Source organism: Rhinolophus sinicus, chromosome 3, assembly GCF_057876585.1.
Source record: "Rhinolophus sinicus isolate RSI-liver-muscle chromosome 3, RSI-T2T, whole genome shotgun sequence".
In the NCBI taxonomy this organism is placed as follows: Eukaryota; Metazoa; Chordata; class Mammalia; order Chiroptera; family Rhinolophidae; genus Rhinolophus; species Rhinolophus sinicus.
In genome coordinates this window covers 93,331,215-93,345,367 of record NC_142503.1, presented here as the reverse complement: position 1 = coordinate 93,345,367, position 14,153 = coordinate 93,331,215, and the positions used below count along the sequence as shown (strand labels likewise).

Genomic DNA, 14,153 nt, shown 5'->3' with positions numbered 1-14,153 from the left:
TCTGCAGCTGATCCCAGCTTATGCCTTCCTTCCTTCACTCCACAGTTCAGTGTTTGCAGCCCCCCAGCTGGGCCAATGCTCTCTTCCCACACAGGTGACTTTACCGTCATTCCTGGGCCTCCCAGCCATTGATGATCCTGTCTGGGATGGTGGTGGTCTTCTGAGAACATTTATTAGTTCCTGGATCCACAAATAACACTGAGATCCTGGAGATCTAATGCAGCCCAGGCTTGGTGTCACAGTCACAGAACATGATCTAGAGGTGCATAGGAATGCCCTACCCCACACTTTTGAGAGATGTCTTTTGAGAGATGTCCAAGACACCGAAATATGTGGTCTACCGCAACACAGATGAGAACTTCCTTTCTTCTCCTCTCTTCTCACTTCACACCCCACACTGGTACTAAGCAGATCTTCTAGAAGCTGCCCCCAAAACCCATTTCCCACACCCAGTCTAAAGAGCCCTGTTCCTCCCCTGCCCATCTCAACACTTCAATATATAAGCTGCATAGCCTTTTCCGCAGCAAGCAATTCTTCCACCTTCTGATTAGTGAGAGGGGGTAGGAGGGAAATCCGGGGCAATTATTGAATCCTCTTTAGCAGACCAGGGAAGGAGGAAGTCTGTGAATGCATGTGTTCTGCCTATAGGAGAAACAGCATGAGGTGTAAGGGCATCTGCAAGCTGGCAGTCCAACCTCCCACACTGCTGTCTCCCAGGTAGAGCCAGGGCTGTCTTCAAAAGGCCATTCCATCATCCTGCAAGGCCAGATGCTTTGAGATGGTGGGGTTCTTGATAAGAACAGACTCCCAGGACATCACCCCATACTTGGTGTAAGGCAGCTTCTAGATCAAAATCAATATTGCAAGATTCACCAGAATAGCATATGAAGCATTAATAAGTTCATGAATAGTGGTAGTGGAAGAACATGATATGCAAGTAAAGTAAATTCAAACCCCAAATAAACATCTATCGAGGTATGGACAAATTGCTGATGACCACACAGCAGAAGGATGGAGATGGGTTCACATCAGCCTACCTAGTCCCTAAGGAAGGAAGGTGCTGTATTGGATTCAGGATTGGTGCTATTTTGCTGCCAGTGGGCACTCGGGTTGGTCTCAGTGAGAGAAAGCTGGCATGTCCTCCTTTCTTGCCATAGTGGCCACCGTGGTCATGGTGCATTGAGCAGACACTGGGCTGGCTGGGGAGGAAGGCACCCACAAGGCTGTTTATCAGCCCACAAAATTATCTGAGCCTTTCCAGCAGCAAGACTCTCCTTTGGGCTGGAGCTTAGTCACGGCACACAGTGCCACAGGGCTGCCATAAGAGGGGACCGAGGCCTCTATCAGTGATAAGGCAAGAGGCACAAAGGGCTAAGTAATCTCTGATAGAGCACTATCTTAAATCAACTTCTCTCTCCTTGAGCCTCAAAAGCTGCTTTGTTTAACTGTGTACTGTTTGGATGAAGATATGATAAGGTCCCCAAGGTTTAAATAAACTTAGAAGTCAAAAGAGTCTGTTACCCTCCATTCTCTGGGAGGGATGTTTGTGAGGTGAGAACACAGGACCCCACAGGGACTGGGGACTGAGGTTTCACATTCCTCTTTCTCCTGCAGTCCCCCCAACCCCAGCCAATCCCAACTGAGTTTCCCGTAGGTTTTTTTCCTTTTCGTATTTCTCATTTTGGTTACCAGTAGGGGACCCAGGGCCAAAACGCCAGGGGTCTCAAACTCAAGTAGTCACAGGGACCAAATGGGTTATGAAAAACCAACTGAAAGACAATAAGTGGGGGACTTCCACTTCCAAGAAAAAGGAGCAGACATGTGTTTCCCTATTCCTTCTGCCAGGTACAACGAAAACCTCAGGACTTTATCAATAAAAACAAACAGGAGAAGGTTGAAAGGTGGAGAAAAGGCAGATTAGCTAGGGACCTCTGGACCCAAGGATGTGTGACATCCTCATCATTGTCACCATCCTGCTGGCCGCCTTTGGGCTCCTTGTGGCACATGGCGAGTGCGCTGGGTTTTCTTTTTCTCTCATATATCCCAGACACGGAACTGAAGAAGCAGGCAACTGGAAGACACTAATAGGCACAGACATAAAAAGTCCCAACAAAAACATGCTTTCTCTAGTCAAGGGACCCGGAAAAGGGCAGCCTAAAAAGACAGAAAACTTTTAGACAATAACCACTGTACTCTAGCCAAACACTAGAGAAAAAAACTATGGCCCTACCCCACCCACACTGCAAAGATCAGGTGGAGAGCCTACACTTCCCTCAAGAGACTGTAACCAAGCACCTCAACACCCCCACCAAGGTGGTATCACAACCCCCACTCCCCCCAGTGCCAGTGGAGACTACATGGGGAGTCTAGCCTTCTACACCCACCAGGTAGTAAAAAGGCACCACACCCAGTCCACACTGGGTTGGGGTCAGAGGAGCCTACTCCCACCGTGCCATCAGTAGAAACCATATGGGCAGCTGGAACTCCCACCCCTGTCCGGTAATAACAAGGAGCCACCTTCCTCCCCTGCCCCAGGTGTCAATCAAGGCCAAATGGAGAACCTGGACTTCTGCTTCTACCTGGCAATATGAGGAAGCCCCTCATCCTTCTCCTGCAGTGTCAAAATAAAGCAGGTTTAAATACGATACATACTCTTGGAGCATAATACAAAAATGCCCCAGATTCAACTGAAAATCATTCATCATACTAAGAACCAGGAAGATTTCAAACTGAATAAAAGAAGACAATCAATAGATGCCAACACCGAGATGACAGAGATGTTAGAATTCCCTGACAGAGATCATTTTAAACCACCCATGATATAAAATTATTACAGAAGCAATTATTAATGTACTTGAAATAAGTGAAAAATATAAAATTTTAGCAAAGGAATAGGAGATATACAGAACCATATAGAAGTTTAGAATTGAAAAGTAAAATAATTGGGGGAAAAAAAGCTCAGTGGATGGGCTCAAAAGCGGAAGGGAATGGACAGAGGAAAGAATCAGTGAGCTGGAAGATATAACGATAGAAATTACCCAATCTGAACAACAAAGAAAAAATAGACTGAACAAAACCTAAAAAACTGAACATATATATATGTATAGTCTATGAGATGATAACAATAGATCTAACATTTGTGTCATTCAAGTCCCAGGAGTAGAGGAGAAAGAGGCCAGAACTGGAAAATTATTTGAAGAAATAATGGCTGAAAACTCCCCAAATTTGGTAAGAGACATAAACCTACAGATTCAAGAAGCTAAGCAAATCTCAAACAGGATAAACCCAAAGAAATACACACCAAGAAATACCATAATTAAACTTCAGAAAACAAAAGACTGAGGGGGAAAAAGTCTTAAAAGCAGCCAGAGAAAAATAACACCGTACCTATAAGGGAAAACAATTAGAATGACAGTAAATTTCTCATCATAAACCATGGAGGCCAGAGAAAGCGGCACAATATTTTTCAAGTGTTGAAAGAAAAGAACATAGAATCCTATATTCAGTGAATATATTCTTCAGGAATGAAGGAAAAATCAAGACACTTGCAAATTAAAAGAAAAAGACATTTGCAAATTAAGGGAAATTACCTTATCTGTCACAAGCAGAACTACTATCACAAAAGAGCTAAAATAAATTTCTAACAGAAGGGAAATGATAAAAGAAGTAACCACAGAACATCAGAAAAGGAAATAAAATGGTAAGCAAAAATAAAGGTTATACACAAGTGGGCAATTCAATCTTGAAAAAGAAGAACAAAGTTGGAGGACTCACAGTTCCTGATTTCAAAGTTTATTACAAAGCTACAGTAATGAAAACATTGTGGTACTGGCATAAAGACAGACAAATAGGTCAACAGAAGAGAATTGAGCGTAGAATAAACTCTTGCATATATGTTTAAATGATTTCCAACAAGGGTGCCAAGAACGCTCAATGGGAAAGGGCAGTCTTTTCAACAAACGGTGTTAAGAAAACTGGATATCCACATGCAAAAGAATGAAATTGGACCCTTACCTAACACTATATACAAAAATTAACTCATAATGGATCAAATACCTAAGCATAAGAAATAAAACTATAAAACTCTTTGAAGGAAACATAGGCCAAAACTCACAACCTGGATTTGACAACAATTTCTTGGATATGATAACAAAGCACAGGCAACAAAAGAAAAAAACAGCCAAATTGGACTTGATGAAAATTTTAAAATTTTATGCATCAAAGGATACTATGGACAGAGTGAAAAGGCAACTCATGGACTAGGAGAAAATATTCACAAATCATATACCTGATAAGGAATTAATATCCAGAATATATATAAAACTCCCAAAACTCAAAAACAATAAAAACCATTCAAAAATGGGCAAAGAACTTGAATAAGTGTTTCTCCAAAGAAGATATACAAATGACCAATAAGCACATGAAAAAATACTCAATATCACTAATCATTAGTGAAATACAAATCAAAATCACAATGACATGCCACTTCACACCCATTAGGATGACTAATGTCAAAATTTTTTTAAATGTTGACAAGGATGTGGAAAATTGGAACCCTTATTCACTGTGAAGGAAATGTAAAACGGTACATCTACGGTGGAAAACGATACAGCGTTTTCTCAAAAAATTGAAAATAAATTTACCATATTGTCCAACAATTCCACTTCTGGGTATACACCCAAAAGAATTGAAAGCAGGGTCTCAAAGAGATATTTGTACACCCATGTTCATAGCAGCTTTATGCACAGTAGCTAAAATGTGGAAGCAACTCAAGTGTCCATTGACAGATAAATGGATAAGCAAAATGTGGTATATACATACAATACAATATTATTCAGCCTTGAAAATGAAGGAAATTCTGACACCTGCTACAACATGGATGAACCTTGAGGATATTATGCTAAGTGAAATAAGCCAGTAACAAAAAACAAATACTGTATGATCCCACTTATATGCAGCATAGAATAGTCAAGTTCATAGAAATAGAAAGTAGAATGGTTGTTGCCAAAGGCCAGGGAAGGGGAAAAGGAGGAATTAGGAAATAGCGTTTAATGAGTATACAAGGTCTGACAATTAAGTTTGTGAACTTGCCACCGTGCACTTACATAGGCAGCACTGTACAAACAGCTCGGTGAGGTTTCATAACCTTGGTATATCAGTGTCTCTCAGCTGTGTTCGTGTCTACATGTGGCGGTGTCTTTCTGAGTGGCATTCATTATTGTTGTTGCACGTTTTTGTGTGCTGTCGAGAGAATGTCTGAGCTTGAGTTAGAGCAACAAACAAACATTACATTTCTTGTTAAACTTGGCAAGAGTGGAAGTGAAATCAGGGACGTGTTAGTCCAAGTTTCTGGGGATAATGCCATAAAGAAAATGGCAGTATACAAATTGATTAAACGTTTTTCTGAGGGGAGAGAACGTGTCACTGATGAGGAGAGGTCATGGTGTCCAGTAACGAGCAGAACTGACAAAAACATTGCAAAAATTCGTCGAATTATGCGCTGAAATTGTCAGCTGACTGTGAGAAGCAAAGCAGACCAAGTAAACGTCAATAGAGAAACAGTTAGGAGAATCTTAACTGAAAATCTTGGCATGAGAAAGGTGTGTGCATAAATGGTCCCGAAGGAGCTCACCGATGAACAAAAGCAAAGGAGAGTTGAAGTTTGCCAAGACCTGTTGGAGAGGCAAGATGATGTTTGGGGCCGTGTTATCACTGGTGATGAAACATGGGTGTACCAATACGATCCTGAAACAAAGCGTCAAAGTGCACAGTGAAAGTCAGCCAATTCTCCACGACCAAAAAAGTTCTGTCGGTCCAAATCAAGAGTCAAAAGAATGTTGCTAAACTTTTTTGATATCAGAGGGATTATTCATTATGAATTGGTACCAACTGGACAAGCAGTTAACCAAGTTCACTATTTGGAAGTGCTGAAAGGCTGCGTGAAAAAGTTAGGCAAAAACAACCTGAACTTTTCGCCAACAATTCATGGCTCTTGCATCACGACAATGCACCAGCTCACACGGCTCTGTCTGTGAGGGAGTTTTTAGCCAGTAAACAAATAGCTTTATTGGAACACCCTCCCTTCTCACCTGATCTGGCCCCCAATGACTTCTTTGGTTACCTGAAGATAAAGGAAATATTGAAAGGAAGACATTTTGATGACATTCAGGACATCAAGGGTAATACGACAACAGCTCTGGTGGCCATTCCAGAAAAAGAGTTCCAAAATTGCTTTGAAGGGTGGACTAGGTGCTGTCATTGGTGCATAGCTTCCCAAGGGGAGTACTTCAAAGGTGACTATAGTGATATTCAGCAATGAGGTTATATAGCACTTTTTCTAGGGTGAGTTCGCGAACTTAATTGTCAGATCTCGTAGAATTTCAGATTTGCAAAATGAAAAGCATTTTGGAGATGGATGGTGGTGATGGTTGCACAATATGAATGTATTTAGTACAACTGAATGATACACTTAATGGTTAAGATAGTAAATTTTATGTGTATTTTACCACAATAAAAAAGTAAAACTTTTAAATTTAATTACAGTATGTTATAAAACCGTAGTACAGTTGGTTAGAGCATGGTGCTGATAACACCAAGGTTACCGGTGCTATCACAATCCCCATATGGGCCACTGTGAGCTGTGCCCTCCTTTAAAAAACAAAAAACAACCCGTCAAAACAAAACAAAAACACAGTAGTACAATAGGACAGTATTCATTTAACAAGTACTTAGTGCTTGCTCTCTGGTGGGCATCACAGTATTCTAGTACTGAAAATACAGTGGTGGTGCAGACAGACAAGGTCCCTAGGGTCACCAAGTTTACATTCTAGCAGATCCCACTTTTGAAAATAAATGACTAGAAATGTGTCTTGGGACTTATACAAACAAATGTCAGTAATGGTACCTTTAAGTGGATAGGATTATAATTTTTCTAACGTTCTTTTCCATTTTGATTTGCCTATATAAACAGGCATTGCTTTTATACTTAAATAATAGCCAAACTCAAGCAATTAAAAAATGTAGAAGTTATACATATTTATAAAAATATAAATAGGCTTATGCAATAGGTTTTCCTTCTCCTCTTGAATTTTCTAAATTATGCTTGACAGTTGAAGCACAAATTATTACACTGATGTGTTTCTAAATATATAGAGAGGAAATATTTAAGACAATTAGATTATAAATGGGAGAGGGTAAAGAAACATAAAGGGAGGTAAAGTTTCTATACTTCACTTGAATTCTTGAAATTATGGCACCAATAGACTGCGATAAGTTATATATATATATAAAATGTAATGTCCAGAACAATCACTAAAATTGCTATACAAAGTTATACACTCAAAAACAGGGTTCCAGAGAAACAGAACTAATAGGATATGCAAGCATATCTACGAAGTGTGGTCAAACAATATGGTGAAAGTTTAAATAAAAAAGAAATTATTGCAGTAAAAGACACATTGCCATTAATCCCCCTCAAAATACTCCCCCTCACTTCGAACACACTTATCCCATTGTTTTGCCACTTTCTGAAGCAGTTCTGGAAGTCCTCTTTCGTGAGCGTTTTTAGTTGTGCTGTCATTGCTGCCCCGATGTCCTGAATCATTTTGACTTTGGAGAAGAACCAGAAGCCGTGTGGTGCCAGATCCAGTGAATAAGGTGGATGAGGACACACATGTAGTGTTTTTATTGGACAGAAATTCCGTATACAAGAAGCGATATGTGACACGGAGCATTGTCATGATGGAGGATGATTTACAGCACACTTTAAAACACACTTTCTCTCAACCATAGCTTATACCCAACTGACTGCACCGAACAAGTTGAAATTTGTCACACACTGTTATTAGGGTTCGATACACCACTTCCCATATTGAAGATCCCTGCCTTTCTGTTGGATGGCACTCAGCAGCAGCATTCAACAAATTTTGTGATCACAATGGAAAGGCTCCATGTCACACATCGTTTCTGGTGTGGCAATTTCTGTCAAATAAAAACATTACTGTGTGTCCTCATCCACCTCATTCACCAGATCTGGCACCATGCAACTTCTAGCTCTTCCCCAAAGTCAAAATGACCATGAAAGGTAAACGTTTTGAATCGATTCAGGACATCGAGGCAGCCACGACAGCACAACTAAAGACACTCAGGAAAGAGAACATCCATAACTGCTTCAGAAAGTGGCAAGAACGATGGGATAATTGTGTTCGAAGCAGGGGTGAAGGGTATGGGGGGGCGGGGGGCAGGAGTATTTTGAGAGGGTTAATGGCAAATTTTTTTATTTAAACATTCACCATATTTTGTGATCACACTGCATTTATATCTATATATCATATATCGGGGGTGCCAAAAAAATGTATATACATTTTAAGAGATGTTAACACTTTGGTCAACGTTGTTCAAGCAGTAGTTAGTCATAATCAGAAGTATCTGGACGCTGATGGTAACCACTTTGAGCACCTCTTGTAATTGCAGAAGTCAAACGTGAATTGTGTTCATCTTTCGTTATTAGTATATATTAATACAACTTTTTCCTTTCTTAAAATGTGTATATAAATATTTTGGCACCCTCGGTATATAGATATATATGAAGCAATTTGTTACAGGAATTGGCTCACGCATTTGTGGAGGCAGAGATGTCCCACAATCTGCCATCTGCAAGCTGGATAGCCAAGAAAGCTGGTGGTTTAATTCAGTTCAATTCTGAAGGCCTGAGAACCAGAAGTGTGAATGTCCCAGGGAGGAAAAGGTAGACGCCAGCTCAAGAAGAAAGAGAAGGAATTCACCCTTCCTTTGTCTTTTTGTTCCACTGGATTTGATGGTTCCCAATGGATTGGATGGTGCCCACCCACACTGGTGAGTGACCTTTTTACTCAGTCTACCAATCCAAGTACTAATCTCTTCCAGAATCACACTCACAGACCTCCCAGAAATAATGTCTTCCCAGCTATCTGGGCATCCCTTAGCCCAGTCAAGTTGACACATAAAATTAAACATCACATCTATAAAATTTTAAATAAGAATTAATATCATTTCTACATAATCTCTTCCAGAAAAATAGAAGAGGAGGGAACATTTCCCAACTTATTTGATTTAGTATAACCCTAATACCCAAACTAGACAAATATAGTACAAAAATAGAAAACTTCAGACCAATGTCTCTCATAAATGTAAACTTAGAAAGCCTTAACAAAATATTATCACATAGAATTCAGCAATATATAAAAAGAATTATACACCATGATCAAATGGGGTTTATTCCAGGCATGGCTGCTCTTACCACTCTTATTCAACTAGTGCTAGAAGTCCTAGACAGCGCAATAACGCAAGAGAGAGAGAGAGAGACAGACAGACAGAGACAGAGACAGAGAAGGTATACAGATACGAAAGAAGGAAGGAATAAATCTATCCTTATTTGCAGACGACAAGATTGTCTATGTTGAAAATCCTAAGAAATCTACAAAAAAACTCCCAAAATAACTGAGTTCAGCAAAGTCACAGGATACAAAATAAACGTATAAAATAAAACATAAAAATACAGTTTTCGCTCTGTGGAAAACTCTGTTAAGAGGACAAAAAGACAAGCTACAGAGTGGGAGAATATTTTCCAGCCACACATTCAACACATTCAGCAAACACAATATATAAAAAACTCAAATCTCAACAGTTAAAAAAAAAGCAAGGGGGGCTGGCTGGTTGGCTCAGGTGGTTGGAGCTCCATGCTCCTAACGCCATGGAGATCTCAGGTTCGATTCCCACATGGGCCAGTGAGCTGCGCCCTCTACAGCTAAGATTGTGAACAACAGCTCTCCCTGGAGCTGGGCTGCGGTGAGCAGCCAGAGGTTGGGGTAAGTGCTATAGCGGGCAACCGTGTGCTGCCGTGAGTGGCCGGCAGCCATTGTGAGCAGCCAGCAGCTGGAGAGAGCTGCCCTGAGCTGCTGAGAACGGCCCACCAAAGACTGGCGACCTACTGCCTTGGTGGGGGGGGGAGCGCAAGTGTCATAATACCAGCATGGGCCAGGGAGCTGTGTCCTACACAACTAGACTGAGAAACAACGCTTTGAACTGGAGTGTGGGGTGGGGAAAGGCAGAAGAAGAGGGTGGGGGAAGCAAGCAATCCATTTAGAACATAAACAAAAGACATGAAGAGACAATTCAATGAAGATATACAGATGACAAATTAGCACAAAGATGTTTAACATCATTAGTCACTAAAGAACTGCAAATGAAAACCACAATAAAATACCACTACACACCTATCAGAATGCCTGAAGTAAAATATAGTGACAATATGCTGGTGAGGATGCAGAGAATCTGGATTGCTCACTCACACATTGCTGATGGGTATGTAAAATAGTACAGCAACTCTCAAAAACAGTTTGAAAATTTCTTAAAAAGCTAAATGTGCAACAACCATACAATCCAGAAATTGCATTCCTAGGCATTTATCCCATAGAAATGAAGACATGTTCACACAAAATCTCTGGCAAAAAGGACCAAACCTCAGCCCCCCAACCAAGCCTAGTCACAATGCCTGGGCGTTCTGCCCCCATTCAGAATAAAAGCCACCCCCACTAACCAGGAAACTAGCAGCGAGCCGTCCACTGAAATGGACCTAGGCTCCACGAACTTCCTCCAGGGCAGCCCCCACCCAGCACCAGCTGGGCTCTCAGGCTCGGCACTCCCAGCCCTGCCCAGCCTAGCCCCAACAGGCCCCGCCCAAGACCTTTGCCCCTGCAAGAAGTAGGACCCTGGTTTCCGTGGGCCTCTGGCCCTGTTTGCCTTACTCTTCTATCACCCCAAGACTTGGGCACTTATAGAAAAGAACACAGGCTACATGCCTGTGATTTGAGAGATGTGGAGAAAACCAGAAAAACCTCTAGGTCCGGCTCAATGAAGTATCTTATCTAGCTTGGAAGTGCCCCTGGTTTCTACTAGATTACAAAGCCCTCTGATTCAGGTAGCACACTTGTGTCCCATTGTCAGTCATTTATGCCTGTAGGGGGGCCCAGGCCAGCAAGGTTGCAAGAACACAAGAAAGTGATGCCTTTCCTTCATTCATGTCATGAAACCAACTTTCTCTTGAGTGCTCAACACTGTTCTAGGAACTGAAGATACTGCAGTGAATAAACCCAGCAGAAATCCTTGCCAGTTTGGAGATATTCTGGCTGTCCCAATGGAGCTGACACACTGGAGCAGAGAGAGAATAAAAGACAAATAAGACAAATATAGAGTATAACAGGTGGTGTTAAATGCTGAGAAGATAAAGTACGAAAAGAGGACAGGGCACTGTGGGGTGAGTAGTTGTAATTTTAAATAGTGTGGTCAGGGAAGGCCTTGCTGGGAGCAAATACCTGAAAGATGGACGGAGTGAGCCATGTGGTTATCTGCAACTGTCTCACTGTCACAGACATAGACGCCCTGAAGCGAGAGCATGTGGCATGCTGGAGAAATAGCCAGGGGATCCAAGTGCTAGAGTGTGAGGAAAAGAGACATGGGGGAGGGGCGGGGGCAGGCAAGGCAGAACGTCCCAGGCCAGCTCTGAAGGGCTCTAAGCAGGGTGAGGAGTAGCCCAGGTGTGGGAGCAAGGACGTTGCAGGTAATGTCTCTGACTTCCCACTTTTGCCCAGGTCAAATCACTTTCACCACCTCTTCATTAAGGTGTATCTCAGCACTGACTGAGGCCCAGAGGGAGGAAAGACAGGGAGGGCTCTGTGAGAGGAGGGGACTCAGTAAGGGAGTAGGGGGTGCTTCTGTGAGGGGAGAGCAGCTCAGCCAGAATCCAGAGTCACTGCGAGGGGTAAGAGCTGAGAAAGCTGCAGGGAGGCTGGAGGAGAATTTGAGTTCAGCAGTAGCTCAGGGGCATCTTCTGGATGCCTTTGCGGACGGTCCCTGGCTGCTGAGCCCAGAACTCCAGGGCTGGCAACCGCATGGTCCTGAATCAGGCTGGGATCCGGCACCGCGAGTGCTGCCTCAGAGGCTGGAGGGACCCAGGAGCAGGTGCACAGCTCCTAGGGCAGCGGCCCAGTCCGGAAAACAGCCGCGGCCACGCCCACCCTGGTCCTTCCTGTCCGGTCAGATCCCAGGCAGTTGGCAGCGACCCCTTGCCCACGCTGCCCGTGCCAAAGGCGCCGAAAATGCGGGGGCTCGAGGGATCGTCAAGTAGATTGTGATTTGCATACCATCCTGGAACGCCCTCCAGGAATTAGTTTCAGAGCAGTGAGGGACAAGGAGCGGGGGGGCTGGGGCTCAGGCCCCCGCCCAGGCCCCGCCCCCTCTCGACACCCACCTCCACACACCCCTGCGCTTCGCGCCACCCAGGGCGGAGTCCTTTCTTCTAGGGCGCTCGGTAAAGGTGGGAAGAGGGGCCACGTCACTGCCCCAGGCCCGGGAGAACGCAGCTCCGCCCCTCCTGCCCCTCCCGCCCCCGCCGGAGAGCTGGGCACGGATCTAAGACCAACCGGCCCCCACGCAGGGCCAGATCAGTCGCCGCAGCCTGTTCACAAAGCCACAGGCAGGTGCAGACGACGCAGCCGCTGCGCGAGCGGGCAGATCGGAGCCGTTAGCGAGCGCGCGGTCAGTCTGTCCGTGCGTCCCGGCGTCCGTGAGTCGGCGCGCCGCAGCTCCAGCCCAGGCCCAGCGTCCGCCGCCCCTCGTCGTCCCCGCACCCGGTGCCTCCCAGCAGAGCCATGTCCATGGGCCTGGAGATCACGGGCACCTCGCTGGCCGTGCTGGGCTGGCTGGGCAGCATCGTGTGCTGCGCGCTGCCCATGTGGCGCGTGACGGCCTTCATCGGCAGCAGCATCATCACGGCGCAGATCACCTGGGAGGGCCTGTGGATGAACTGCGTGGTGCAGAGCACCGGCCAGATGCAGTGCAAGGTGTACGACTCGCTGCTGGCGCTGCCGCAGGACCTGCAGGCGGCCCGTGCCCTCCTCGTCGTCGCCATCCTGCTGGCTGCATTTGGGCTCCTCGTGGCGCTCGTGGGCGCCCAGTGCACCAACTGCGTGCAGGACGACACAGCCAAGGCGAAGATCACCATCGTTGCGGGCGTACTCTTCCTGCTGGCCGCCCTGCTCACCCTCATCCCGGTGTCCTGGTCGGCCAACACCATCGTCCGGGACTTCTACAACCCCCTGGTGCCGGATGCTCAGAAGCGCGAGATAGGCGCCGGCCTGTACGTGGGCTGGGCGGCCGCAGCGATGCAGCTGCTGGGGGGCGCGCTGCTCTGCTGCTCGTGCCCACCGCGCGAGAAGAAGTATGCGCCCACCAAGATCCTGTACTCGGCGCCGCGCTCCACGGGGCCGGGCACTGGCACCAGCACAGCCTACGACCGCAAGGACTACGTCTGAGGGGCAACAGCGCGAAGACCCCACCACCCCCACGCGCTGGAGCGCCCATCAGTCCAGCGAGCCGCCTTGCGTGGGAGAGCAACCCACCCCAGATGTCCCGCAGCCCCTCTCGCTGGACTGGGAGGGGCCAGCCCAGCGTCCCTTTTCCCCAGCTGCCACCCCTTCGGGGGCAGGGAGCGGGACAGCGGAGCCCAGGGACCAGCCCGCATAGACAATGAAACCTCCGCCTCTGGAGCAGGGGGTAGAGTGGCCCCCCTACTTGCCCTCCCACTTGGGCCGCGGCCCCAAAGCCCACGTTGGGCAGAGACGGGCAGTCTTGAAAAGGGCCGCTTGATGTTCTTTAATAAAAGTCTTTCGTTTTGCAGTTGCCGGCGCCTCCTTCTCCTGAGCACCGCCGACAAGTCTCCACCTCCCTGCAAGGGTTGGCCTTGGCTGGATTCTGCTGGGGATGAAGCTTAGAGGGACAGAGGTTCGGTAACCAAGAAAGTGGGATTGTAAACTGAGCTGGGTGCTCTCTAGGTGGGCATTTGGCTTACTCGCTTACTCGCTAGGGATTCAGAGGATTAAGGACCAATCTAGAGAGACAGGCCTGGGCACTCCCAGCAGGTTGTGGCAGAGAGAGGCATGGGGGTGGGGGAGGGGGTCAGGGACCCTCTTCTCCAGGCTGTGCCATTTGGGTTTGTGCTTCGAGCATCGGTTTTCTACAGCGTGGCTGCACATCTGAATTTTCCCTGTGCCGCATGAAAGAGCATATTCAATGCTATGATTTCATATTTGGAAAAGCAGAACAGAAAGGCCTATTGT

At 45.6% G+C, this 14,153-nt stretch overlaps 1 protein-coding gene across 1 annotated transcript; it reads left to right on the top strand.

The window, feature by feature from the left end:
* Nucleotides 1-12,321: 12,321 nt before the first annotated feature.
* CLDN3 (claudin 3) lies at nucleotides 12,322-13,713 on the top strand. The gene has a single exon (XM_019754935.3). The coding sequence runs from the start codon at nucleotides 12,687-12,689 to the stop codon at nucleotides 13,347-13,349; it is 663 nt and encodes a 220-aa protein (XP_019610494.1). The 5' UTR covers nucleotides 12,322-12,686; the 3' UTR covers nucleotides 13,350-13,713.
* The last annotated feature ends 440 nt before the right edge of the window (nucleotides 13,714-14,153 follow it).

Excerpts from the sequence above, each read along its gene's own strand:
- CLDN3 (XM_019754935.3), top strand. The coding sequence starts at position 12,687 with ATGTCCATGGGCCTGGAGATCACGGGCACCTCGCTGGCCGTGCTGGGC.